At 55.9% G+C, this 27,189-nt stretch overlaps 1 protein-coding gene across 3 annotated transcripts in view; it reads right to left on the reverse strand.

Annotated features, from left to right (window-relative positions):
* The window catches only part of PER2 (period circadian regulator 2), a 42,528-nt gene that overhangs the window by 6,335 nt on the left and 9,004 nt on the right, over positions 1–27,189 (reverse strand). For all 3 annotated transcript variants that reach the window (XM_023642708.2, XM_023642710.2, XM_023642712.2), the window contains 19 exons: positions 26,555–26,802; positions 25,961–26,023; positions 24,766–24,920; positions 21,188–21,309; positions 19,863–20,064; positions 17,663–17,714; positions 16,574–16,716; positions 14,824–14,902; positions 11,760–11,866; positions 11,010–11,163; positions 10,622–10,730; positions 9,613–9,738; positions 9,065–9,149; positions 7,604–7,766; positions 7,391–7,515; positions 6,382–6,546; positions 5,216–5,470; positions 2,181–3,019; positions 800–986 (listed from right to left, as the gene is read on the reverse strand). In XM_023642708.2, coding sequence (XP_023498476.2) covers positions 800–986; positions 2,181–3,019; positions 5,216–5,470; positions 6,382–6,546; positions 7,391–7,515; positions 7,604–7,766; positions 9,065–9,149; positions 9,613–9,738; positions 10,622–10,730; positions 11,010–11,163; positions 11,760–11,866; positions 14,824–14,902; positions 16,574–16,716; positions 17,663–17,714; positions 19,863–20,064; positions 21,188–21,309; positions 24,766–24,920; positions 25,961–26,023; positions 26,555–26,784 — 3,361 coding nt within the window. In that variant the 5' untranslated portion in view covers positions 26,785–26,802. The remainder of the gene's footprint in view (positions 1–799; positions 987–2,180; positions 3,020–5,215; positions 5,471–6,381; positions 6,547–7,390; positions 7,516–7,603; positions 7,767–9,064; positions 9,150–9,612; positions 9,739–10,621; positions 10,731–11,009; positions 11,164–11,759; positions 11,867–14,823; positions 14,903–16,573; positions 16,717–17,662; positions 17,715–19,862; positions 20,065–21,187; positions 21,310–24,765; positions 24,921–25,960; positions 26,024–26,554; positions 26,803–27,189) is intronic.

A 27,189-nucleotide genomic window follows, 5' to 3' on the forward strand; every position in this document is an offset into this window, starting at 1 on the left:
TTTTTCCCTTCTCTTCCCAATTCTCGAATCATCTGGATAATTTAGAAATGGGATACCAGCCAGTCCTTCCATGGAGGTGATTCTCTCCCAGGGAGGCCCCGAGAGCCTGGGTGGGGCCACGTCTTAGAAATCGGGGTCTTCTTTCCCAAGTGCTCACTACCTCTTGACCAAGCCGGACCAGGGAGAAGCCGGTTTTGGTTTCACAAGCAGGAGGCGGCTGGGCCAGGGCATGCAGAGTGGGCCTCCCGCAGGGAGAGAGGCCGGGGACGCAGGGGACGTGAAAGGTCACTTCAGGGAAGCAGGGTCTTAGCATTTGTGGAGAGAGGGTGCGTTCCCCCTGACGGAGGTTCCAGTTTACACTGGAAAGATCCCGGGTGGTCGAGCACGTGGTCCACACGCCAGGATCACAGGAGGGGAACTAACTCAAGAAGGTGAACCACTACCGGCCCTCCTGGCACAGCCAAGAGCCTGAGAGAGGGCCCAACAAGGGCCAGCCGTGGTGTGCGGCCTGCAGGGATGCCACCATCGAAGGGGACAGGTGACAGAGGTGACTGGCGAGGGCCCAGCACCTGTGCCGGCAGAGCCCAGACAGGAGGAGCACCTGCCCGCCCGTCTGCACTGCTGTGGCTCTGAGGAGCACTCTGGAGCACCCACGGCTCTGGGGAGCTCATTCGGGGGGTGTGGGAAAAGTTGAGGACACCCAGGTACATCACGTGAGAATCTTCCAAACGCCCCTGAAACCCAGCAGCCTAAAAGCCCATCCACCGGGACGCAGGTGCTCCCGTCGCCACCAACATACCTGTCCCGCTTCTGGACGCTTCACAGGCCAGCAAGCCGGAACCCAGGGAATCAGAGGTGGCAGAGGCCCCGCTTCCCGACAGGGCCGAGCCTGTGGCCGAGCAGAGGTCCTCGTGCAGTAACAGGTCGAGCAGGTCGCTGGACGTGGAGAGGGCGTCGCTGCTCTGGGGGTCTGCGGGCTCGTGGCGCTGGAGGAACAGGGAGAGGGCACCTCAGTCAGGACAAGGCACACAGCGAGGTAGGGCGAGAAGGGCAGGGGCGGGAGCTGTGGAGAGGCTGTCTGCCCAAGGTCACTCGGGGACACAGCGAAGGGCACCCCTCCCTGGATCCCTGGCCCTTCCTTCACATGCCAGTGAAGAAGGCCATGCGAAGAGACCCCGCGGTTATCGGGACTGTGGTGAGAATCTCGGTGGTCCACGAACGCCCTTAAATTTAATTCTGGGAGAGCCGCACTGAAGACGGCAGTTCTTGGATCCCGGGCGGAAAGCCCCGTGCTTGTGCCTCAGCCACAGCAGACAGGGATGCAGAAAATGCCTCTGCAGCACCCTGGGCTGCTCCCCACAGTGGGTGCAGCTGAGGTTTCCCAGCTCCTGAGGCTCTAGAGCAGGGGCTAGGCCTGGGAGCACTGGCCCTAGGAGCCGTGTAACCCGGACTGTAGGCCCAGGACCCCCCGAGACAGGGGTCAGGAGGGCGGCAGAGACGCTAAGAGAGCTGATCTGCGTTTGCGAGCTTCCACTCCCCCCGCCCCCCACCCCAGGGGAAAGGCAGGGAGCCCCCGCAGCTCCCTCCTTGGGGCATCGAAGGAATGTGCTGCCTCCACTGATGCTAGGACCACTGAAGCTCGTCCAGAACACAAAGGGGTTGAATTGGAAATAAAATGACAATTTCATTCACCGAGTAAGAACTCCACGCCGCACCCTGGGAGGATGCCCTGAGGCACTGGTTTGAGAGCTCCCCTCCTCTCCCTCCTCCTTCACCCTGAGCCCCTGCACCAGCTTCCCCCAGCCCCTGCGAGGAGCCGTGGGTCTGGCATTCGACCCCGATGGTGCTTTATCCCTGAAGGAGGCACGAAAAACTTCGAGCCCCATAACCACGAAGTCACGTGCGGCTCCTTGGATCCTGCATTTACCACCAGACAACCAAGCTATCCTCCTTCGTTCAGATCCCAAGACAAAAACCTCCCACTAGTCTGCCCTGACAGGGTCATTCAAGCAGAAGTCGGGAATTTCTAGCACCTGAGTTTTTGTCAGCACGGAAGTGGTTCGGCACAAACCTCAAGTGCACGGACCCACGCCCGTCTGAGACGGCAACGTGCCTCCCACCCACCCACGGGGTGTCGGTTTGCTGCCCGCTTTAGAGAAAGAGCATCAGGCTGTCCTTACGGTTGAGAGGGCCTTTGGCTGCTGGTTGCAGGACGCACCAGGTTTGCAGTCCGGCCCCGCCCCTGTGGTCCCCGCAGTCACCGTGGTCCCCGCGGTTGCTGTGGCGGCGGTGCTGCCCTCGGGCGTCTCCTCCAGCTGCAGCAGGTTGAGCTGCAGGGGTGAGCTGCCACGGGACTGGAAGAGTGGTGGGGAGGCCCTGCCTGTGGGCGCGGCGACCGACGGTGGGGTGGCCGGAGTGGTGGCTCTCGAAGCCAGTGGCCCTTGTTCTGCCCGAGGACAGGCGCACGGCTGTCTGGGGGATGAGGTCCGACCAGGGAACTCGGGCTGCGAGGCAGGGAGCACCTCGGATGGGAAGTTGGGCTGGCTGGTGAAGAAGGCCTGGGGCAGGTTCGAGGTCACCGGGGAGAAAGGATAGCTGGGCACCACCAGCGCCATGACCGGGCCCAAGGGGGTGGCGAATGGCGGGGGCTGGACGGCAAACTCGTGCTGGGTGTCCATGGGCACCGTGGGCACCGCGAAGCTGGTGTGGGGAGCCAGGGGCGCTGCTGCCATGCTCCCTGGTGCAGGCACGATTCCTGGGGTTGGAAACACGGGCAGGGAGTAAGCCGGCACAGGGGCGGGGAAGGGCATGGCGGGGCAGCTGGACTGGGATGCATCTGACGGCGACCAGGCCGTGGCGTTCAGGCCCCCCAGTGGGGCCCGGTGGGGCACAGGCCCCCCAGACCCAGTGCTCTCGGAGGAATCTCGAGGCTTGACCCGTTTGGACTTCAATTTTCTGCTCTTCCCAGTTTTTTTCCACGATGAATCGATTCCAGAGGTATTTCTTAGTCCAGGAGCGACTAAAAGAATGGAAAATCCACCAGAGTTAAAATGTAAAGATTTACGTGTTTCCTGTTATGTCAACCCTCAGAGACGTGTAGAGTCTCAGAAACTTGAAGGCACCTCCTAATTCAACAGTCCCGTGTGCCCAGATGCCAACCTGGGTCCCAATGGGTCCACCAGATGGTTTTCCCTGGTCCTTGGTGAAGCGAGAAAAATCAGGGCAAAACATTAAGTTTTCCTAAAACTAGATTGTCAATTTAAAGGACTGCCCTTAATTGCAAGGCCACATTCCTTGTTTCCTTCTGGTAACAAAATGTCCTTTCTTTTACAAGAGGAAACTGATGGTAAGTGGTATTAAAAAGGTTTTATTTGGGGGCCGACCCCGTGGCCGAGTGGTTGAGTTCTCGCGCTCCACTTCAGTGGCCCAGGGTTTCACTGGTTTCAGTCCTGGGCACAGACATGGCACCACTCATCAGGCCACGCTGAGGCAGCATCCCACATGCCACAACTAGAAGGACCCACAACTAAAAATACACAACTATGTACCGGGGGGCTTTGGGGCGAAAAAGGAAAAATAAAAAAATCTTTAAAAAAAAAAAGGTTTTATTTGTCCAAAAAAAGTAAAAAGCTGGCAAGTCGATGCTCTGCCCCAATGCTGGGTTTGTGAAATCTGAAAGGCCGAACCACTGAGCTCATCTAACCTTATTTTTCAATTTTAGGAGCTTTATCACCACTGTTCCTTAGAAAGAGATGTTTCCTGCTTCACCTGTCAGAGAAAGCCTGTGATTCCAGCCCACGCGGAAGGGGACACGCCCTCAGAACCAAATTCTTCCTCTCCGATGACAAGTGCTGCCGAGACGAGGCCTTCTTCAGAGGCTGGAGGGACTCTACTGGTGACAGAGGGATTCTGGGCACGTCCCCACACCTCCCCCGGATACGGCCAGTGCCAGGAGTCCTGCGGGCTGGGGGTCATGCCTCACCTGGGGTGGGATGGGCACTGGGATGGTCCCAGGAACCTGCTTTTCCTCTCACACACACAGGGTGATTGAGAGCTCTGGCAGCAGGCGTGCAGGGACATCTATCTGTTTGCTGTGCCAAGGGGTGTCCCATGCCTTTGCTACATGCTGAAGGCAATGGGCCAGCCCAAGGCAAACTGCTAAGTGGGTGGAGGTTTTGCAATTCAGACTCTCTGTCTCTGGTGTTCTTCCTGCAGAAAATCTGTCCCCTGTGGGACTAGCGGCTAAAGAAATGGGTTCCTGTGATATTACCTCAGGGTGTGGGTGGGGCTGCTGTGGACAGCTGTGCGGTCTGTGCACTGCACAAACTGCTGGGTCAAGGGGGCAAGAGGGAGTTGGAACTCCACACCAAGCCCTGCCCAGGGGGTGTGTCTGCCCAGAGACCCAGGGGGAGCTGGGTCCTTGGGGTGTGTGTGTCCCCTGGGCTCATCAGCTCTGATCCATGTCAGGCCCTGGTGGCCCAGTGAAGAAGTGGTATCTCTGATCAGCCCAGCCCTGTCCATGAGGGCTGGGAAGGTGGCTAGGGGTCAGGAGCCAGAGTCCTGGACCAGAAAAGGGGCAAAGAAGCTAGTCTATTGTACTCCATCCCTTGCCCGAAGACCACCTGGTGGCTCTCAGCCAAAAAGGCAGCTTCAAGCACCCACAGGCTCTGTCTGCTTCGGAGTCTGCAGCTCAGCACTGAGGCCAGCCAGTCAGGAGGGTGCGTCTTCTGGGGAGAAGGCTGCCATTCCCTCTCACGGTGTCAGTCCAGGTTCCCTCCTTCCTCAGGAGCCCAACACCAGATACTCCATCAGTACTGCACTCATTCTCTTGGAGGTGAATTAGCCTGTGGCCAGCCTGGTTCTCCCAGGGTCCCGTCGGGGTGGGCAGGTGGGGTAGGGTCCCCAGCCCCTTGCAGTCACCCAGACAAGAAATGTCTGACATGGCAGCATTGCAACTGCCCCGCCCTGTGTTCCATAGGGGTCTAGCCTGGGACTGTCACTGCTATTTACAGCACTGGCCTTGGAACACGAGATGACATCTTTGAGAGCATTCCCCCCAACAGACCGCATCATGGGAAAGTTCCAACAGCTGCCTTACAAACTCACGTGTCCTGAATTGGGGACATTTCACACTTTGCAAGCAGCACTGGACTCAGTACCATTAAGAATAATGTTTTTTTAAAAATCCATATGGAATTTAGGTATCACTACTTACTTCTTTCATTCGACTGCCCCTTGGATCTTTCTTCTAAGTAATAATGGCAGCGAGACTGGAAAAGGTCGAGTTTCTGGATTTCTTTGAACTTCAGCAGGAAGCTCTGCTCCTCCTTCTGGGTGTGGGCGGCCAGCACTTCCTTGGTGAGGCCCAGCTTCCGGAAGGGCTCCTTCTCCTGGCCAAGGCTGCAGGGCAGGGCGGGGCCGACCGGGCAGTCCACAGACTCGGGCCCACTTGCAGGGTCTTCCACGGTCTCTGCAAGAGAAGATGCAGACCTCTCATCCACAGGGGCCCGTGTATTTCAGACAGCTGAACACCCAACGAGAAATGCTTCACAGACAAGGTTCCTCCCCGGTGCCCAGAGCATGGGGATGAAAGTCACGCTGCAGCCCTTCAGCTTTCTGAGAAACTTAACAATCAAGGCGAACGCATGACGGAAAGCCCCGATCACCCCGGGGTCTCTGGGATCAGTCTTCTAGACAAATGGAAATTTGGGGTTTCAGCCTCTGACGGCGAAGATATCCCTAGGCTGTCCTTAGCTTTTCGGACACAACCTTGGCCTGGCTCAGGACCATGGGGCGAGACAGTGTGATCAGTGGAACGGCCGGTGCAGACAGGACAGGGCAGGCAGGACCCACCGGCCGTCCTGAAAGGCCACATTGACTCTCTGGACCCCTACTTTTCCATCAGCATCTCCGTCTTCCAAACAAAGCACACATTCAGGATTCATTTCACTCAGGGCTGCTCTGAAGAACAAGACAGCTCAACAACGACGCCCTTGGCTGTCCTGCTGGGGGTGACGTGGAGGGGAGGCTGAGGCTGGGCAGGGATAGGCCTGCAACCCCATCTATGTAGCGGGAGGTGGGGGGCCCTCCTGGGATCCCTGCTCAGTTCTGGGGGGCCAGGCTCAGCTCCATTATCACACCTTCCATATTTACAACAACTGCCACGAGGTGGCGCCAGAGCACAGAGGGGAATGAGGACAGGTGTGGCCATGCCCGCCCCGCATTCCATGCGCCCAGATTTCCTGGAACCCCCTTAGTGGGCTGTGGCAGAGTACTCCCGCATTTGGAAAAACAAATAAAATTTTAATATGGCAGTCAACACTTCTAATTTTTATTAAAATCTGATTGCCTTTGATACCATCCGAGAACCAACGAGCATACCCAGCTCAGGCTGTGGTTTCTTGTCGCCCACGTGGACAATGGTGCTGCTGTAGCTGCACTGGCTGGTGAGGGACACCACGCTCTCCGCCTTGCCGGGCAGCGTCAGCGAGGTCAAGTGTGCGCTGACGTCCGCGTGGCTGTTGACCTTGGGGTGCGATGCCGTCTCTTTATAAGAGAAAATGGAAGCAGACACAAAACGTAATAAAAATGGAACCACTCGGATAAGACACGCCCCCGGCTAGACGGTGCTCGGATACCCAAGTGACCGCACAGTCTGTGCACATCCTGGCAGGTGACGATTTGTCCTCAGGTGTGTATTCACGGGGGACATTCTGAAATGGAACAATTACTGTCTTACATCCCGAGTCCTCTGGGAGGAGGCAGGCGGCTGGGCAGCCGCGGGCACTTTGGGTCAGGGGCTCTGGCCAAGCCCGGAGCCCCTCCGTGGGCTGGTGGGGAGGGGCTGCCAGGCAGCCAGCAGCAGACTCTCTGGGGAGAGCCAGCAAGTGGTCTGCTCTTCTTCCCTGGGGGCTAGGGTGCAGACTGTCGCTCACAGCCTGACTGTCCAACTGTGCCTCATCAACAATGGGCTACCTGACTTTTGATCCCGGAAACGACCACCAGCAACACTCACAACATTTGAGGGGCCTGAGATTTGATCTGGCTCGTGGGTCAGGCTAACATTCACAGGCCAGCGTTCCTGCGAGACACCATGGAAACAGGACCTGCCCGAGAATGACACCCTGAGACGCCCCAGGCCACCGCAGCCCAGCAGAATCCTGTTCTCAAAGTCCAGAATCGCCTTTACCTCCAGCTCATAAGAAGGTTGCTGACTTTTGAGGTACTTTGGTCATTCTGAAAACAGCCCACAGGCCCATACTGTGTCCCTGAAGCTGCTCGGAATTCATATGGGGGGGGAGAAGGGGACTCCAGGCCTTCAAATGATGCCTGAGCCCAATGGAGGGGACCTAAGCTACTACACGGCAAACAGCCCAAACGAACAAGACACCTGTGCAACGCAGCCCGGGGCCGACGGTGGCCTTCCGCTTATCGCTGGCCTTCTGTGTGAGGACGTTGGCGGGGAACTCGCACTTCCTCTTCAGGGTGGAGGCCTCGCTGCAGCTCTCCAGGTACCTGCGGGGCGGGTGGCGGAGGGCTCGTTAACACGAGAGCCCTGGGAGCCAGGTGCCACGCCCTGGCGGGGGGGCCCCAACTGCCGCACCTCATGACACCGTCCAAGCAGCTGATCTGCTGGTAGGAGCCGGCCGGCGGGTTCCTGCAGGCCAGCTCCTCAGGGAGGCTGGCCTTGGCGGGGCTGGCCCCGGAGCTGTCCTTTTCTGCAGCCGGGACGGCTGTCCTCTGAGCAGGGGAACGACTGTGCATTTCTGAAAGAATGATAAAATTGTTCTTTCAGTTAATACTTGCTCCCTCCAAAAAGCACAGTCTACATTTATAAAGCATTTTACTTCTAGCTAAAGCTAAGGCTGGGGCGCAGGATTAGCCTCACAGACACGGAGACCCAGGGACAGCCTGATACGCAGGCAGCCAGGGTGAGTGCGGCTGTGTCACTGCAGGAGCCTGGAGAGACTGTCACCCGGGCTGGGGGCTCGGTGGCAGTTGGCCAGGGCTGTGCCCATGGTCAGGGACTCAGCAGTGGGAAAGGCCAGCTCTTGAACTCTGGAAACTTTTGGGCTGAATAAGATCCCAGGTGCTCTCTGGTCAACCAACGTTCCTTGCCCTGGGCACGGTCAGTCTTGTCAAACACAACCCCGCGACGACAACAATTATCATCATAACCGCCTCCAGTGCAGCTTCCCACGGACATTTCTGTTCTTGCCCTCACCACATGCTGGTCCCTCCAGGGCCCTGAAGGGCAGAGCTGTGTCCTGCTCATTAGTGTGTCCTGAACACCCAGCACAGAAGGTAGCATGCAGTGTGTCCACCAGGGACAAAGTGCACACCTATGTATCCCGAAGGCCAAAACTTCAGCCAAGAGGAAAAGAGGGGCAGCTCACTGGAGGCTTCCTGGAGGAGGCGAGGCCTGAGCGCAAAGGATGAGCGAGAGCCCAGGAGTGGAAAAGGACTGGGGTGTGTGTGTATGCAGGTGTGCGAGTGTGTGCACGTGCATGTGTGTATGTGTGTGTACATGTAGAGGGGCAGCATGAGCCTAAGTGTGAGGGTGTGAAGTCTCAGTGTGCTGAGGCGGGATCAGGCTGCAGCGGGGGTGGGCTGGTAGCCCCATGCCAGCGGGGCCCACGTGAGAGGATGGCCTAGGAGCAGAGCTGGCACCTTCCACTTCAGACGGGTTCAGGTTTGAATGTCTGTGGGACAGCTGCGCAGCCCCTCCGGGGCAAACATGTGCATGTGCTCATATGAGTGTGAGCACACGATCCCACGGCCACTCTAGAGCCCAGAGAACAAGGGGCCGTTGGGGCAGAAACGCACACCTCGGCCACACCCCGCAGGGTGCCAGGTGCCCACACACACAAGGGTCCACGATGCCGAATGAGTGATGGCCCGGGCTGCCCTGCATCTCACAGACATGGACCACTGACCAGGGAGGGATGCAGCACACATTTCAAAGGCAAATTCCCTGCCGTCCAGAATGACAATTAAACCCAGGTCCCTCTTCCCACCTTGCCATACTAAAGGTTTATTAAGGAAATGGTGAATAATTTTTTACCTGTAGCAGAATTTTTCTTTTGTTCTCCAGATTCATCAGGATAATGACTTTTGTTTTTGACCTTGTTACCATTTTTACAAATTTCCTTGAAAAAAAACAAAATGAACACATTATTCACTGTAGGACACCCACAATGCATTTCAGACCATCTCCCCCAGTGAGAACCCAGAAAAGCGGAAACCATCCCAGCAATACAGAAACACGTCCTGAATGAGAACTCTGAGAGGCAGAGCTGCGTAAAACGCATTTCACGATTCTGAAGGATAAAAAATAAAGCGAAATGGCAGGTTACACGTTCTTCTTTCTATCCTACAGTCAAATCTTCACTTTTGCTTGATTCACCTGCTTTAAATAATTTTCACCCAAACCCTTAGCCACCGTTTTTAGCAGCTTCCTCTCTTAAGAGATTGTGGATAAGTCCCAAGTGAGCGAAGTTCAGAGAGTGGCCAGGAGTAGCTGGGATTATGACTAGCAAGTGGTTTCCCATGTGCTTCGTAACTTCCGTGTGTGTCAGCAGTTTTCAGGGATGGGGACAGAGAGGGACGTACGGCTCTCCTTGGGCAGGAGTCCTCGTGGCCGTTGCTGTCGCTGGAGGAGGTCTGGCTCATGAGGTGCTCGTGGGAGCCGTTGCTGCCCAGGCTCCCGTAGCCGCTGGAGCCGCTGTGGGGGACGGGCTGGGGAGAGAGCAGACGGGAGGGCTGTGGACGCGGCCGGGGGTGCGGCTGGTGCTGGTCAAGCTCTCCTGGAAGAGCTGCGGCTTTAGTCCCCCCGACATGCCTGTTTCCCCGACAGGCTGTGACCTGCCCAGGGGCTCTCAGCGAGGACAAGGTGGGGCCAGATTTGAACCCGGGGTTGGGCTGCAGAGTGGTCTCCTAGCCTCCATCCACTGTGCTGGGTGCCAGGACCCCAGTCACTCTCTGCTAAGAGGGAATTCAGTCAACCATCTCCCTCAGCTCACAGGGCCGGGGGCCCGTCCTGGCCAGCCTTGGTTCCATCAAGTGGTTTTAGAAACAAAAAAGGTGCCTTTCACTTTTGCCACAGTCTACGGTGACTGAGAGCACACAGCTGCTCAGCCGTGGGCTCACGGTGCTCACACCACTTTTTCTTGAGTGCTGTGTCCTCAAGGACAGGGATGCCTCAAGGCATCCTCAAGACCCCTGGAGCCAGTGCGGCATCCTGTATGGGAGTGACCCGCCCCCTGTACCCGCATGCAGAGTCACGTGTGGACTGGCACCCGAGACTCGGAGACTGAGCCGGGGCTCAGAGGTCTGGGTGTGTCCTTCAGCCGCTCAGCCAGGGCTGCGGTTCAGACACAGATGCCCAAGCATGCAAGGGTGGGCATCCCAACTGCACAAGATGCAGGTGCGTCCACTGTCTGGGGCCTGCACAGACTTGGCCCGAACCAGCCCACACGGTGGTACAGACAACACACCTGGGCACCAGGGCACAGAGGGAGCGAGACAAGCCTGAGGAAGTGGGTGGCGACCCCAGGACTCAGGTCAGCTCTGGGGCTGCGTACACAGGGGGAAGGGAGAGGGCGTGTAGGCAGCCACCCACCTGCAGCAGCAGCCGGTGGATCTGCTCTGTGAGCTCCTGAATGCTGGGGTGCAGGGCCTTCTCCTCCGCACATGGCTGAGCTGAGAACACGTCTTCATTCAAAGGGCCCCTGTGCAGTTTCCATTGGTCTGTTAGTCTGGGTCCCATGCGGCATGCCCCTCCAGGCCCTGCCTCCTCCTGGCAGACCTCCGGGCTGCCACCTGTCTACTCCCCACTGCCCTCCTCCTTTCACTGCTCTGCCAGAGTGAGGTCCCTCCCAACTTGGGGCAGAGATCAGGGGGTATGTGGGGGGAGCTGACTTGGGTCCTGGTCCCCTTGTCCTGCCCTGTGCCATGTGCTGGTGGGGAAGCGAGGGCCCCGAGCTGCGCTGGGCCCTGGGAGCACTCACACCCTGACTCTGTGTCTCCCGATGATGAAGGAGATCTTCCTGCTCCACGGGTTGACGAAGCTGGACCAGCTGGTGTCCAGTGTGATGTACTCCCCATTCCGGGCGCGGAACCGGATGGGCGAATAGTCAAAAGGCTGCCCACCAGACTGCACGACTAGGAGAGCGAGAACAGAGTTCAGGGCGCAGGAGAAGCAGCCAGTGTCCACAGTGAGAGAAAACAAGTCACGATGCACTTGATTTTGAGATAATTGGAAAACTGAAGAGATGCCAACACCTCTTCAAAGCTACTGCTTTCAATCCCGTTTTCCTTTAAATTGCAACAAGGGACTGTTCCTGGTAGCGTCATTACGTATTTTAGGATGCACTTCTCTGCTGGCTTCAACTGGTCTTCTCTAAGAGGGATGTTCAGTGTCACCTGTGTCAGTGAGGCCTGGGCGTGGTGGGGACATGTGTCATCCACTCCCCTGGCCTGGTCACTACCTCCCCGGCCACAGCTGAACCTGTCCCCACTCCCCAACTTAAAACAAGATGCCAGGTCTCAGGCCACGGGCCACACAGGAACCCATGCGAGTTGACTGCTCTGGACCAGCCAGCTGATAGCGCCAGGACTCGGGCAGGGAGGGGGTCATCCAGTCCTGCACCTTGCTGGCTCGTGGACCTGTCTCAGTTGGGTGCCGACCGCAGGAGGAAGGCCAGGAGTGCACTAGCTCTGTCAAAGCTCTCAGGATTGACCAGGAAAAGGGGACCTACTCTTCTTGTGGATGGCGAGCATCAAGGGCCTGTCACTGGGGTGAAGCTGCACGAGCACGGGGGTCTCGATCAGGTCCTGAGGTAGGTAGCCCAGGAGGGGGACCGCCCTGCAAGGCAAGGACACACACAGGCGTCACCGCGGTAGCAGGCACCCGGCCTCAGCCCCACAGCCACACATCAGGGCACATTCCAGAATACAGCCTCCAAACAGGGCAGCAGACCGCCCCCAAGAACTGTCTGACTCGTTGGGAAAGAGAGACAGACTTCCAATTCCCCAAAGATCAAAATTTGGGAATTGGGCTATGGAGAAACAGTCAGACTTTCAATGACCAGCAGACAGACGATGGCAGCGCCCGCAGCCTGTGGTGGGAAACGAGGCCCCATGAGCCCCACGTGGCCCTGGGAGGCTAAATGTGCTGGCTTTATGTCTAATTTCCTGAAGGAAAAAATCAGGATAATGTTTTTGTTTTTCTTCTTTTAAGATCTTTTTCTTTTTTTGCGTCATGCCTAAGTTTGGCCAGACCGCGGCCTGGCATGGCTTTTTCAACCAGTTTGGCCTGGACCCGGACAGCCCTGTCTGGGCGCATCTTTTCCAGCTCAGGCTGTTTTCCTTCTCTGGTGGCTTTGGCCTCTGTGCCTGGTCCAGGCTCTGTGGCTCCCGAGGAGGCACCATTTCTGGGGGGCCTGTGCCCTGTGCCCACCAGGTCTTCGCTTGAAGCTGTTACTTTGCTTTCTGGGAGAACGTTCGGGGTTGAACTTCTCTGTGCCTCCTCTGCCTGTGTGTGTCCAGCACCCTGTCTGCGTCCAGTGTCCCCTCCCCAGCTGCATCTCAGTCTCCCACTGGAGGCCAGTCCCCCTCATCCAAACAGATGTTTCCACAAACTCTTCCGCTCACGTGGAAGGACGTTCTCCTTCGAGTCTTCAGAGTGAAGCTCCCCCATCCCCCGTGGTGTGGAACTTTCTCGTGGGCACAGCGTCACTCTCTCATTTTCTCCTCCCCGTCTGAGGCGTGCTGTCTCCAGCCCGTGTTTCCCTTTGGACAGGTTGTACAGAATGTCCCTGGCGCCCTCCCAGGTCAAGGCCTGGCCAGAGGAGGAAGGGGGGGAAGAGGGCAGGGGAAGAGAAGGAGGGGGAAGAGGAAAAGAGGAGGAGAAGGAGGGTGAGGAGCAGGGTGAGGGCAGCGAGGAAGAGGAGAGTGAGGAGGAGGATGAAGAGGAGGGGGAGGATGGAGGGGGAGGGGAGGAGGGGGAGGAGCACAGTGAGGAAGAGGGGGGAGGAGTGGGAGGTGGGGGAAGAAGAAGAGGGGAGAAGAGGAGAAGGAAGGGGAGAAGGAGGAAGGGAGGAGAAGGGGGAGGAGGAGGAGGAAGAGGAGGAGGGGAGGAGGGAGAGGATGAGGAGGAGGGGAGGGAGGAAGGAGAGGATGAGGAGGAGGAGGGGAGGAGGGAGAGGATGAGGAGGAGGAGGGGAGGAGGGAGAGGATGAGGAGGAGGAGAGGGAGGAGGAAGAGGATGAGGTGGAGGAGGGGAGGAGGGAGGGGATGAGGAGGAGGGGAGGGAGGAAGGAGAGGATGAGGAGGAGGAGGGGAGGAAGGAGAGGATGAGGAGGAGGGGAGGGAGGAGGGAGAGGATGAGGAGGAGGAGGGGAGGAAGGAGAGGATGAGGAGGAGGGGAGGGAGGAGGGAGAGGATGAGGAGGAGGAGGGGAGGAAGGAGAGGATGAGGAGGAGGGGAGGGAGGAAGGAGAGGATGAGGAGGAGGAAGGGGAGGAGGAGGAGGACAAGGGGGACAAGGAGCCCTGCCCTGGGCTCTGTGGGCCAGGCTGCCCACGGAGCTTTGCCAAGGAAGATTCTGCAGACTGCCGGCCCATAATGCCACATACACCTGCTCACCAACCCTCCTGCACACGAGTGAGCAGACACCTAGGGCAGTTTGCAGACAGGAGTTCTTACACTTTTGGGGAATAAAAACTATCCTGGGGTTGCTTTACGAATGCAGGTCCCAGGCCCCACCCTCTGGATCCTGGTTGGGCAGGGCTGGGTGGGACCCAGGAAGCTGCCTCTTGAAGTTGTCTCTCTGGTGATTCTGCTGCAGGTGGTGGGCAGCACGCACCTGAGCCGCCTGGGGCTGGAGGCTGACGGTTCCTGGCCGCCAGAGAGCAGAACCTGCCCAAGAGGCCCCGTGGCCTGCGTCCAGGAGCATTCAGGGCCAGCTGGAGGCAGTGGGGAGGACCCGATCCTTGACGGCGTCTGTGGAGGCCACCTTGGCCCATTTGGGAAAGCCCAGCATGTTGGTGCTTCTAGGGCCACTTCGCATTTGTCCTCTCCGACCACTGCCAGTGGCCTTCGCTGTGTCTTCATGCATCTGTGCAGGAGCTGGGGGAAGGCACCCCGGGGGCCTTGGCCCAACACCGCTAACTCAGAAGCCTCTCAGAAGGTCAGGCACCATTCACACAGCTGCAGCACCCCGGGCGGGAGACCCAGGAAGGGGGTCCGAGGGGGGCTCTGGGCAGAGGAACGGGGGTGAGCCCTTCCTGCAGCAGCTGCAGCTCAAAGGCTGGCAGATGCACCTCTGCTGGGATCCTGCCAACGGCCTCTCCAGCTTCAACCCTAACACGGTCTCAGGCACACTGTCCCTGGTTGTACCACCCCTTACTCATGTGTCTGATTCTGCAACAAGTTTAAACAGGATTATAAAGACAGGCTCAATTAGAAAGATTACCAGCTCCTCAGAACGCTCTATTTATATAGTGTTCACATCTTAGGAGGTTCTTAGTTTAGTCTCATAATTATTTCATTGGCTATATATAGTTAAACATTTCTGTTGATTATCACGTAAGTAAAACCAACATGCAGCCGTAGCTGTGACATTAGCTACACAGCTTCAATGTCAAAAACATGAAACTTCACTGAGCTTTATTCAGTTGTTATTGAGTAACTACCGAGAAAATGATGAAACACTAAATATCATGTGAGGGATCTGCTGGCAGGAAGGACGCAATACTGATTCCAAGACAGGAGGGAGCGTGGGAGGTGGGTGTGGAGGGAGGGACCGAGTCTCGGCACTCACCTGTCGTCCACGTCCTGGAACAAGCAATTTGGGGTGTGTGTGGTCGTAAAAATTCTCTTTTCAGGAGGAATTCTGGGGGCTGAAAGAATGGAATTTTACACAAATTTCTGATTCCACGAAATGGATACTTCGTGTAGTTTATATTACAACCACTAGAAAATCCCATGTAGACTCAGAGTGACGGGCAGCTAAAGAAAAAATGAAGAAGTGGACTCTGAACAACAGAACTGTCGCCAAGGGAGCCGGGCAGACCCCCCCCCCCCCCCGGCGCCCCTTTCAACTTCTTGGTGGACCAGTTTCCAGGACCAATTTCCTAGAAAGCTGGGAAGTGACACGTTAACAGAACCACGGGGCAATGTGTGGGGTTCTCTCAGCAAAATCATGCTGGAAGGCAGTCTTCACTTAAAATCAAACAAGAGAGAGCTGAGCAAATCACTTTTTTTTTAAAAAAAGAGTTTAAGTATTTGGACTCAAAATTCTCAGCAAAGGTCACTGTCTTGGGATTTGACAGTTTCCAAGGCAGACAAAGGTGATAGGGCAATGTGCATAAAAGAAGTCACAAATCCAGAACCGTCCTCAACAACCAAATCATGAACATTCAAAATTCCGAAACGATTCATTCCGAAGAAGACTCCGATCATTCTGGGGAATAACTTGCTGAAATCTGAGTCACCCCTCTAAATCTTTATCGAATATTTGGGAGAGAACATTCTATATGCAGGAAGCCATTGAACATTTGAAAGAAAGTCGCATACTAAAAACAACGTTTCTATCACTCTCCAGAAATGCCTTTTTAAAAAAGGCATCGTCCACCACTGAGAGATTATAAATACAATAAAGCATGGAATGGCTGGATCCCTGTGAGTAAGCAGTTAGGGATGGCACCTGCTTTCAGAGAATTACGAATCATGCGGCTAGCTGAGTTGCCATGGTAAGGGTCTACTGTTTCTGGCCAGGTACCTTGGCCTGAGGATGGCGTCACAGGCAGCCTATCAGGAGGGGTCGCCAGAAGGACACATCAGGGTGGCAAAGCACTGGGGTCCTTTGGGCTTCAAGGGAAGATTCCAGATTTGGGTTTTGTTTTCAGGGGAGGGTGGCCTGAGGAGCTGGCAGGAGCAGGAAGGGACCCCTGGCGAGACAAGCCTGCTGTGACTGGATTTCCACAGGCAGAGGTGGAGGGGAGGAGCCTCAGGGAAACAGCAGGAGCAAAGACTGGAAGGCAGGAGGCCAGCTCATCTGCAGAAGCCAGAATGTGTCCAGGAGGACAGGAGATTCAGGAGAAGGCAGGATGGGCCAAGTGGGAGGGAGGGATGCCCGGCACCTAACTTCTCAGTGGGTGGAGACAGTCTGGAGCTCTGAGTAGGCAGCAGTGTCCCTGCACGTCAGGGGGGCCCACGAGGCTGAGGTCTGGGGCTGCACGAGGATGAGATGGACCTGGGGCCCTGGACCCGACAGGCTGTTCTCGCTACTGGACGAGAGACAGCAACTGGGGAGGGGGACAGAGCACACACGGTTGCAGTGATAGCCTGGACATGGGTCAGAGATGCTGGTGCCTAGACCCCTTCACTGACATGGGGACATGGTGTAGCAGGGGGCACGGGGACGGCCAGGTGACAAGGGTGGTGTGCCGAGCCTCCAGGGAGATGCAGCCTCTGCTGAAGGCTGGGGGAGAGGCAGAGGCTTGTGTGTGAAGCACGGGAGGAACTGAGGGACCAATGGAGCCCACGCCCGGCCCGGGCCTGGCTGTTACCTTCGTAGCCCGAGTGCACTCTCTCGGCCAGCAGCACGCAGCACAGCTGGCTCTCGGGGGCGTGTGGGCCCCGCACCTTGACCAGGTAAGGCGTCATGCGGAACGGGTGGTAGCGAATCTCGTTCTCGTGGTTCTTCCCGACACTGGAGAGGAGGCATGAGGAGAGGTTTGGAATTACGGCAGAAGGAAGCGTCCTTTGTTGCTAGGTACCTCTCTCCTAACAGCTGTTATGTCTCAGCACTCCTCTTATTTGTTGCACAGCCACCCAGGGAGCGGAGCCAGGCTCCTCACTTGGGGACCCAGGGCAAGCTGGACACGCTGCCCTGGGGCTGTGGTCTGGGCCTCTGCCCAACCCGAGGAGCTGGCCCCAATACCCCACTCCCTGTCCTCTCCCTCCAATATCCGGTGACGTTAAAGGGTAAATCGAGGACTCAACAGCCCTGTGCAGGGAGCACAGGGCCCTTCCAGCAGCCCTGCTCTGCAGCAGTTTGCATTCTAATTGGGGTTAGGGACACTGCTCCAACAGTGGGTCCTAGCCCCGACTTCTGAGGGCGCCAGGGTCTGCCCGGGGGTCACTCCTGGCCCTGCAGTGGGATGCTCAACCCGTCTCCCTGTTTCGGGCCAAAAACCTATTGGGAAAGCTAGGGGGCTCTCCCTGGAAAAATGCACCCAAACCAAAGGCTGCTCATGCTTTAGGGGTCCTCACAGACCCTGGGGTCTGCGCCTTCCCAGGTGGTAGATGGCAAGTCCAGGCTCCTCAGGCTGACAGGCTCCAGAAGAGCAGGTTAAACCCCTCCACTGTTGACTGTGCTGTCTTAACTCCTTGTGCACGTTTAAAATGCAGCTTATAAAAGTGTGTTTCCACGCAGACTCTTCAGTGGCAGGGGCACTCCTGCAGAGCCCCTCACACTGAAAAACGTGGGTACACGCGGGGGCGCAGGCAAGCTGACAGCCTGTCTCCCCCCACCACGCCCCCCGAGGAGCAGGAACCAGTGGAGGGCACACCCAGGCCTCCTCCGCCTTCACAAGAGGAGCCCAGGAGGAAAGGCTGGTGCCATTAAAAGGAGGGAGTCCAGTGAGTGGGCTCACCTGACGCGGCAGAAGAACGACTTCTCCTCCATGCATTCTTGAGTAAAAGAGTCTAAAAGAAAGAGCCCAAAGTCACACATCTGATTACACAACTAAACAGAGACAGCACTCAATCTCTCCCAGACTCGAGAGAAGCAGCGGGTTCAAGAGTCAAGGCGTGAATGCAGATTCACCCGAGTTCAAATCTAAGAAGCTCTTAGTGGTCTTTGATTACAGTTCTGACTAAAACGAAACAGTTCCATGAGTGTGCTGAAGACCAAATTATGCCATGCTAGTTTACAGCCAGGCCTTGATTTTTGAAATGGTACATACGCTGCTACAAATGCACCCAGTAGTCAACAATGTAACTCCAGAAGACACACCGACTGATGGGCGGAATTTTTGCGTGGAAAGCCCTAACCATTTCAATCTACCTATTTTGGGGGATATTCAGTTCCCATAGAAGCAACTCAGGGCCTTTCAAACCTTACATCAATCCTTTTGCCAAAATACTAAGTAGGCAATTATTAGTTAGGGAAAATGACACAAAATTACCGGCCTGGAAAGGCCTCTGAGAAGTCACCTGGTCCTCCTTTTTTATTCAGACATTCAGTTGCACCATCCCAGGAAGATGGCACCACCTGTTCACACTGTAAATCCACAGGCAGAGCGGTCCCTCTCACAGTGACCCTGCACTGACCACGTCCTTGGAACACACACTGCAAACTTGAGGGATCTGGCTGCACAGCCCCCCGGATTGGAATTTGGGGAGAAAGTGGACAGCTCGGTATCTGAAACCAATGGCGAATGTCTCCTCTTTTGATGAGCCAACCCTACAGCAAACTGCACTTCCGGTCCTGGCTGTTTGTTGTCAGGAAGGTAAGCCACTGAACTGCAGTGGTGACAGGGTGACAGCCCTATGCCACCGGCTGACTGGGAGCAGGGGGAGTGGGGAGCACCACAGGTGTGCGGGGACCCAAGACCCAGGAGGCGGTGAGAGTGGGTGTAAGGAGCATTTTGATGTGAGCAGAGATGCTGATCCAAGAGCAAAGGAAAAACGGGGGACGGTTCTGGGTGACTCGGCCAGAGCTGGCTCTTGGTCAAGGCGACGACTGAGGTCAAGCTTGTCTGGGGTGCCTCCCGGCCCCAGCATCTCCTGTTCCTCTCTCTTGGCTCCTTCATGCTTCTCTTCAGTCCAACCTCAGCTCTGAGCAATCAGAGCCCACTTGGGGCTAACGACTGTCCAGGGTCAGGCAGGCAGAAGCTACAGACTTGGGCTTCCAGAGGGGACTTTTGCTGGCCGCCCTGGTCACTGAAAGTGGAGGGGCTGCAGGGAAGGCCTGAGCTGGTTGGGACCCTCCCCTCTCCAGCACCTTCTGCCAGAACCCCATGCTGTATTTCTGCAGAGACTAGTCTGGCCAACCAGTCCCCTCCTGCGCCTACTCATGTGCAAGGCCTGAGCTGGTCACAGTTGAACCTTCCAAGCCTTCCAGACTCTGTCTTCCATGTCAGGGTGGAGGAGGACGCGGACATGCCACAGTTAACAGCAAGGGCCCTGCTGCAAGGAGCAGGGAGGGCAGGGCTGGGGCAAGACGCCTGACACGAGGAGACCAGTGGACACACTGCACGCCCTGCATCGAGGGGCAGCAGCGCCCGCTGTGCAGACTGGAGCCTCAAGTGCCTGGAGAGCCTGTGGGCAAGCCCAGGAGGATGTCATAGTCTACACTCACGAAGCTGCCTGTGGCCAAGGCGAGGAGCACTTCCCACGTCACCTGGACCTCGTCACACCACCTGCAGAAGGTGGGGCGCCCCGCCTACGCCCCGACTCCCTTCCAGATGCACCGCGGCCCTTCCACACGCTCTGCAGACTCACATACTCACATCAAGGTTCCAGCTGCTCGGAACAGCTTCCCTTCCAAAACGCCTACCATTTCTGAAAATCTCCCGAAACGGCTCTCCCTCTCTGAAATTTATGAAAAACCATCCTTCTCTCTAAATTTATTCTGAACAAACAACTTCTTATCCTTTGCCTGGACAAAGGGCAGCCGACGGCCCCTTTGGGTGAGTACACTGTACGGGTCTCCAGCAGAGGAGACATGGGGAGCACGCCCCACATCTGGGGGTGGCCCCAGCCCGGCCCTCACCCCGGGAAGGCAGAAGTCCCCACCTCCCCCTGCTGCCAGGAGGAAGGACAAGGCGGCCAATGCCGCGGGGCCCTCACCTGCGCCCCCGCAGATGCTCCACGGGGGAAGCTTGTAAGGCGTGGTGGAGCTGTGGAACACGCTAACATCATGGGGAGCCAAGAACTCCACGAACTTGGCATCGTAAAAGGTGTCTCTCTTACAGTGAAAGATGGAGGCAACTTGGTCAGAGATGTACAGGATTTTCCCAGTGACCAGGGACACAGCTGCAGCAAACATATCCTGGAAAGGAAAAACATGGCTCCGGTGAGGACAGACAGAAGGGGAATGGACGGGAACTCCTCTCCTGAGAGGCACAGACGTGGGGCAAGCAGACAGGAAGGGAGGAGGACAAGTGGAGGGTCAGGGAGCTGCCAGGCCCCTCTCCTCAGCCCTGACTAGAATAATTCTACTTTCCCTTCTTAGGTATATTGGGGTCCAAATGGGATGTTATTTGGAAAAACACACTGGAGTTCCATGGCCAAAAGGAGCCCCGGTGTGCCGATTCCCTGCAGGTGTAGACCATTCAGCCTTCTCGGGCATGGGGCTCCCTGGCGTCTGGGCTGGGCTGATTTGGGAGGTGAAGGGCGGCCCTCCAGCCCCTCTCCCTCTCTCGCCTGGGCTGTCAACACAAACCTCTGCCAGCACATTCCTCTCCTGGGGGCCAGGGGCAGCCTGGGGAGGTGGGGCCCCTTTGGCCCACCGTGGGCTCTCTCCCTGCCAGCTGGCCCTCTGAGCTCAGGGCTGGGGCTCCCTGGGGTTAGGCCGCAGTGGGGGCACTGGAGGAAGGAGCTGGGAAGGGCTGGGGAGCCCACTCTCCCGGCCAGCTTTGTCTGGATCCCCATCTGCCCTTCCATCTACTCTCAGTGACTGAGAACTGCGGATGGTGAGCACAACGGTGACTCACCTCCCCTCCCCAGACCTCCAGGGGCGGCGAGGGGAGAGGGAGGCTCTTTATGGGTTACCTAAGAATGCAGGAACTTTGGAGTTTCTGAAACTGAGTTAAAATGCCAGGCCCCCGCCAAGCGAACCAACGGTCACCTAGTGTGTCCTTTACCCCCATGCGAGCACCACACTCGGCGAGGCAGGTCATCCTTATACACGCGAGGAATGGGGAGGAACCAGCCACGAGACAAGGACAGTCTCACAGAAAACAGCAGAAGTCTGCACACAACTGCTACTTCTCTACTTTATATTCTTTTTTTTTTTTTTTTAAGGCACAAACTCATTTCCTGAAGCTCCAGACTCTGCTGCTTCACTGTAAAGCCACCGGCCACGGCGGCTCAGCTAGCTTACCCGGACAAAGATCTCGTGCAGCTGACAACGAGCTTTCTAGAGGAAGCCTCCACCGGTGGAAGATACGTACCGCGTTCTTCACGATGAACTCGGAGGTGGCGCTCTCGATTTCCTCTATGGTGTAGGAGGGCACGTCTGCGCTGCTGGAGTGGTTCTCACTGGACATCAGCAGCTGGTAATACTCCTCGTTGGCTGCAGGAGAGACGAAGGGGAGGACTGAAATGGTTCCTAATTCTCACGTGTTGGGGGCTCTACTGTTCTCCTGAGAAAGTGGGCTACGGGGACTATCTCCTGGGACATAGAGAGAATAGAACAAACAGAAACCAACAGAAATCTTTTTTTCCCTGAAAAATCAGAAGGCCTTTGATTACAGAACTTTTTTTTTTTTTTTGGAGGAAGATTAGCCCTCAGCTAACTACTGCCAGTCCTCCTCTTTTTGCTGAGGAAGCCTGGCTCTGAGCTAACATCCGTGCCCATCTTCCTCTAGTTTATACGTGGGACGCCTACCACAGCATGGCTGCCAAGCAGTGCCATGTCCGCACCCGGGATCCGAACCAGCGAACCCCAGGCCGCCGAGAAGCGGAACGTGCGAACTTAACCGCTGCGCCACCGGGCCGGCCCCCTTTTTTTTTTTTAATTAATGTTATGATAGATTACAACCTTGTGAGATTTCAGTTATACATTTTTGTTAGTCATGTTGTGGGTACACCACTTCCCCCTTTGTGCCCTCCCCCCACCCCCCCTTATCCCTGGTAACCACCGATCAGATCTCCTTGTCAATATACTAACTTCCACCTATGAGTGGAGTCATATAGAGTTCATCTTTCTCTGACTGATTACAGAACTTTTTAAATGATAAATATACATTATTCTAAATACCCTGGCCACAGAGCTCTACCTAACCCTCACTTCCCCATGAGGTCTTGAATCGTGACACAACATTAATGTTTCCACGTAGGACGGCTATGGCAGCCCTGCACCTGCCACTCTCAGTGGCCTTGGCCAGATGCTTCCATCCAGACAGAATCAACGGGTGGAAAACACTGGGCACAAGAAGCAACATTTGGAACAAACTGTTCAGAACAGAACCTGCAGACGAGGGCCACGCATCCTGGATCGTCCTGCACAGCTTTGGGGTGACAAAGCCACGGCCGCAGCCGGCTCTGCAAAGGGGAGCCCTCAGGCGAGGGGAACCCAGGGCCGCGGCCTGGAGCTGGACCCGGGATCCCGCCAAGCGTGTGCGAGGCCTCTGGACCCGAGGCTCGGTCGTGTCTGATTTGGATTCTCCACCTTGCAGACATCAGGAACTGGGCCGTTTCTGAACGTACTCTCAAATCCAGAAGTAGACTGCTGGAGGGGCAGGAAACGCCCTCTTGATGTGGGCCCCCCTTCCCAGTTCTCGAGCTATTGTGGGTGCCAAGAACGAAACACCCGACATGCCAGCGGACCAGACAGCGACCTGCCCCGCAGTTCCTCCTTCCACAGGCTTGCGGCCCCCAGAGCCGCCCCTCCCCAGGGGAGCACACACCCCAGGGGCACCAGACAGATTCTCACATGGCATTTTTAGGCCTGACCAGCACTGACCAGCCACACCTGGTACTCAGCTTGTGCCCTCAGTGGGCTGGTGAGAGTGGACCATCCCCGTGCTATCCACCAAGGCCTCCTGAGGGCAGAGGAGCCCCCAGTGTTCTCCACCCTTCAGAGAACCGCCTGGCCCTGCAGTTTGTGTGCGCCCCAGAGGGCTGGCCCAGCATGTCAGCTGTTTTCACTCTATCAACCCTCATGAAGGCACACGGCCTAGAGAGGAGCCTGCAGAGAAACATGGGGCTGAAGAGGGTGCCCCAAAGGCAGCACAAACCAGCATACAGCAGAGCCCACCCTTCATGCCTGGCACACGCTCTCCCAGACAGACCACATGGGACAAGCAGCAAAGACGTGCCGACAAAAGTTATCCAAACGTTAGAAAATAGGAGACTTTGAAATACAGCTTTGTATCCACGGTTATTAGTGACAAACCCTGCCCTGACTGTATGCCATGCCTTGACACAGTAGCTGATGATGACAGAATAAAGCCACTGTTCCTTTATCTCAGCCTTTAAAGTTTTTCTATTATAACGTGCGTTTTTAATGTGCACAGTCTCCTGGGACCTCAGTGCACATGTGTAACACGGGTGGAGTGGGGGCTGGGCTCACACATCTGCTAGGTAAGGAAGCTCCCTCCTCTGACCTAGTGAGATGCTGACTTTTCTTCTGTCTCTGCTTGTTTGTCATAAGGGATCAAAACAGCTAAGGAAGGCGTCAAGTGCAGGAGCTGGTGGGTTCCACTGTAAGGAAAAGGGTCCGCCTAAGCATCCACTGCTCTAAGGTCAGAAATGCGTCTATGTACACTTCCTCCGAGACTTCTGCTGTCATCTCTGAAACACTGGAGGAAATCCTAAAACCTCTCGAAGCTCACATTCCCTCTTCCCAGAAACAGACTGGAAGGCAAGGCTGTGTGGACCTTTCCGACCAACTTTTAGAGCTTAACCATCCTAAGATGACCCCCAGTGCAGGGGTCACGGGCGTGAATTCCCTGGGATGGGCTGTTTGCAGAACAGCCCAGCCAGGGGTCGAGGGCTCGGTTCTCTAGAAATGCCAGCACCTGTTCCACGGCAGGGGGCTCCTCACCTGCCCTGGAGACAGAGACACCCGCGGTTATCTGAGCCCCAGGAGAAGGGGGTGCCCACCCGGAGGAAGGGGCAGTCATAGGAGCAATTGATGGAAGACTGAACTCTGTCGGAAGTTATTCAAAGGGCCTGGAGTTTACTGAAAAGTCAAGTGTCTGAGCTCGATGATGCGAACATTTCTGCAATTTGTGGCGTTTGTTCATAGATTCCTGCTTTGCATCCATGAGGAGTTCTGCATGTGTATTCTCAGATGAAAGCCTTAGTCTGTTCCACTGACCAGTTCTAAAAGCTCTTACATATTCTGCCATCTAATAATAAAATCCAAACACACCCACAAATGGAAGCAGCATCTGGATGCTGGAGGCCGGCTGCGGGCACCTGTGACGGAGGGCGGTGCTCCGCCCCGTGTGCCTGCCTCCTGGTTCAAAGACCACCATCGCGGAAATTCACACAAGTTTAGATCAACTCGAAACAAACTGCCCAAGGTCTTGAATCGTGAGGCTCTAAAATATTGTCCTTTGAGGATCAGATCTAGCAATACCCACCCTTGTATCTTTCACGTGTTTTAAAGGAGGGCCTGGCCCTCACTAAATGCTTTGGGCTTTAACTCCATTTCACTTCAATCCCATTCTGAGGGGCTCACACGGCAGGTCCCACCACAGGTCACCAACTCTCCAGCCAGAGCCTGGAAGGTGCTGGACTCTCCTGAACACAACCCAACCCCAGCCCAGAGCACAGACTTTTACGTTTACAGAGGTTTCTTTTATCACCTGGTTTCCCACCTGAATTTTTTCCTCTAAAAGTCAAGTGCAGTAGAAAACTTCCAGTGAATTAAGGGTCTCCAATCCACGGAAGCTCTGTCGGCCTGTGAAATTCCCTTCTGCTGTTTCAGGGTTGAGCTTTGGAAAGTCAGCACTGTCCAAGCTGTAACGTGGGGTCTGTGAACCTACAGGTTTGGGACAGACGCTCGAGGCGGACGTACCTTTCACTTGCTTCACACTCCTCAGGGCGTACTTCAAGGTCGCCAGCGTGCTGGCCTTCCCCTTGGCCTTCCTGTCTGCGGGCAGGTGGACTTTCAGCTCCCTCAGCGTTTTTATCAGTTCTTTGTGCGTGTCTGCCTTGGCGGACTGCTCGCTACTACGGGGTTAAAGAAAGAGGCAATCAGACGTGAGCGTCCCACATGCCCTTTTCCGAAGAACGTGCCTCTAGTCCAGTTTCCCAACCAGGGCGCTGGGACATCTCAGTCCACGTAGTTCTCTGCGGTGCACTTCAGGATGTCAGCAGCATCCCTGGCCTTACCCACTGGAGGCCAGCAGCACCCTCGCCAGCTGGGAGGACCCAAAATGTCTCCTGACATTGCCACATGTCTCCTGCGAGGAGACAGTTGAGAACCACCTCTTGAACCCAAGTGAAGACTGCTGAAGTCCCTCCGACTGGGTTCTAGTCCCCCGACGGTGAGAGCTGGGCCCTGCCCAGCAAGGCCTGCCGGTCGACCCACAGTCTGGCAGGCAGCCTGCATCCCTGAGCTGTGCCTTCCTTCCCTGTCTCAGATGAAAAGGACCGAGTGACGGAGATTACAGAGGACAGCAAAGTGGCTTCCCGGGGCATGAATGTGAATGACGAACACAAGGAAACCTCAGAGAGGAAGGAGATTGCTAACAAAGATCTCCAAACTTAAAGATACAGAGATGGGAGGAAGGCAGGCCAGGCGGCACTTGCTGAGGGAGAGGGGCCTGTTTAGAGTACAGGGTGCAGAAAGAATGACAGAAATCAGGGCTCTGAGGCCGTGACAAAGTGCCCACATGCCCAGGACTAAGAGCTGGATTTTAGTCCAGCAGTGATATAAAAATGTCTGTGGATATGAAATTAAGGATACTTTGTTATAAATACCTAAAAAGGGTGAGGAATGTTCCAGAGGAAAAAGTCTGAGAGGCAGACAAGTCTGCTCAGATAGACTGGAAGCACTAGAGATTCCTAACAACATCAGGGGCTCTGACAGGCCATGGGGACAACTGGTGCCTGTACAGGGACGGCCAGGGTCACAACTGAGCTGCACAGACTAACAGGTTCTTGCAGAAGCTTGTAAAAAGTCACATCACCCCCAGAACTAACCTCTAGTAACAAATCTTTCAGTTTCTCCAATGACTCTACGTTAAGGGAGCTCTGACTGGCCTTACCTGCAGCCGCTTGTGGACGGGTTGTGTTCAGACTTCGCCATCATCAGGCTAAAGGCATCTGGACTGTAAGAATAAAAAATAAAGACAAAACACGGAAGATGGTATGTTCCAGCCACTTCCTCCCCCGTCCAACCCGTGATAACAGGCTAGATTACACCATAGGAAGACAATTTAAAAAAATATGAGGTTAAGATAAAACTGGAACATAAAACCTTCAGATAACAGGAAAAATAAGTATTGCGCGATGGAAAACCAAGACTGGAGGAGCCAGGTCATTTTCTATGAACCATGCAGCGTTGGTGTAAGGAGCTGCCAGCGGGGCTACCTGACTCTTCTGCCTCCCAAGAGCTCGTTATCCTCACTAGCTACCCACTGGCACTCCGATCTTCAAAGTCAACAGTGGCATCATTAGAAGGAGGGCTAGACTCTAGTAAATTTCAGTTGTTCTGAGTTAACGAGATTTTCAAAAATCTTGAAAAATTTGGCAATCATGATATAAAGACCGCAAAAGCAGTCAAGTTACAACAGGATGAGACATGGAGAAAGCAAGCAACCGGCCTCGCCTTGGTTGGGCGGGCCAGAGGCCACACCTACCCCTGGTGGGTGTCGGGCGGCTCCAGCAGCATCCCCAGCTCCTTGCCGGCGTCCTCACAGTCGCTGCCCTGCGAGTCCCGCCCCGTGGAGCAGTTTTCGTTGGTTTCATTTCCACTGGAGCCACTGCTCATGTCGACGTCCTCCTGGAGTGGGGCTCCACTGGGCATGGGCTCTGTGGGCTCCGTGGTGGGGTGGGGCGGGCTGGGGGCATACTCAGCGTATCCATTCATGTTGGCTCCCGAATGAAGCTGGCAAACGAGAGAGATGTCGTCAGGCATTGAAGAGCGAGGCGGTTCTGGCGGCCACTGCGGAGGGCCGCGGTGAGATCCCCCTCCACGTTTCGCTACATGACACAGCAGTAGTCGGGTCAAGTTGGGTACCCTTCTCTGTCTCATTCACTGAGCTCCTGCCTGCCACGAACGAGGGAGGCCGTGGAACCAGGCACCCCAGCCCCAGACATTGGGTTGCTGATGGCCTAGTCAGAAGGTGACAAGAGCATCAGTGATCACCACTCAGCACGAGGAGAGCTTTGGGAAAAATACAGATTCCCACTGAATGGCACGCAGGGCCTAGGAACCTGCATTTTACAAATCTCCCCAAGTGATGTAGGGGAGGAGTAGCTCTCAGAAATCTTG

The sequence above is a fragment of the Equus caballus genome, chromosome 6 (genome assembly GCF_041296265.1).
Source record: "Equus caballus isolate H_3958 breed thoroughbred chromosome 6, TB-T2T, whole genome shotgun sequence".
NCBI lineage: Eukaryota > Metazoa > Chordata > Mammalia > Perissodactyla > Equidae > Equus > Equus caballus.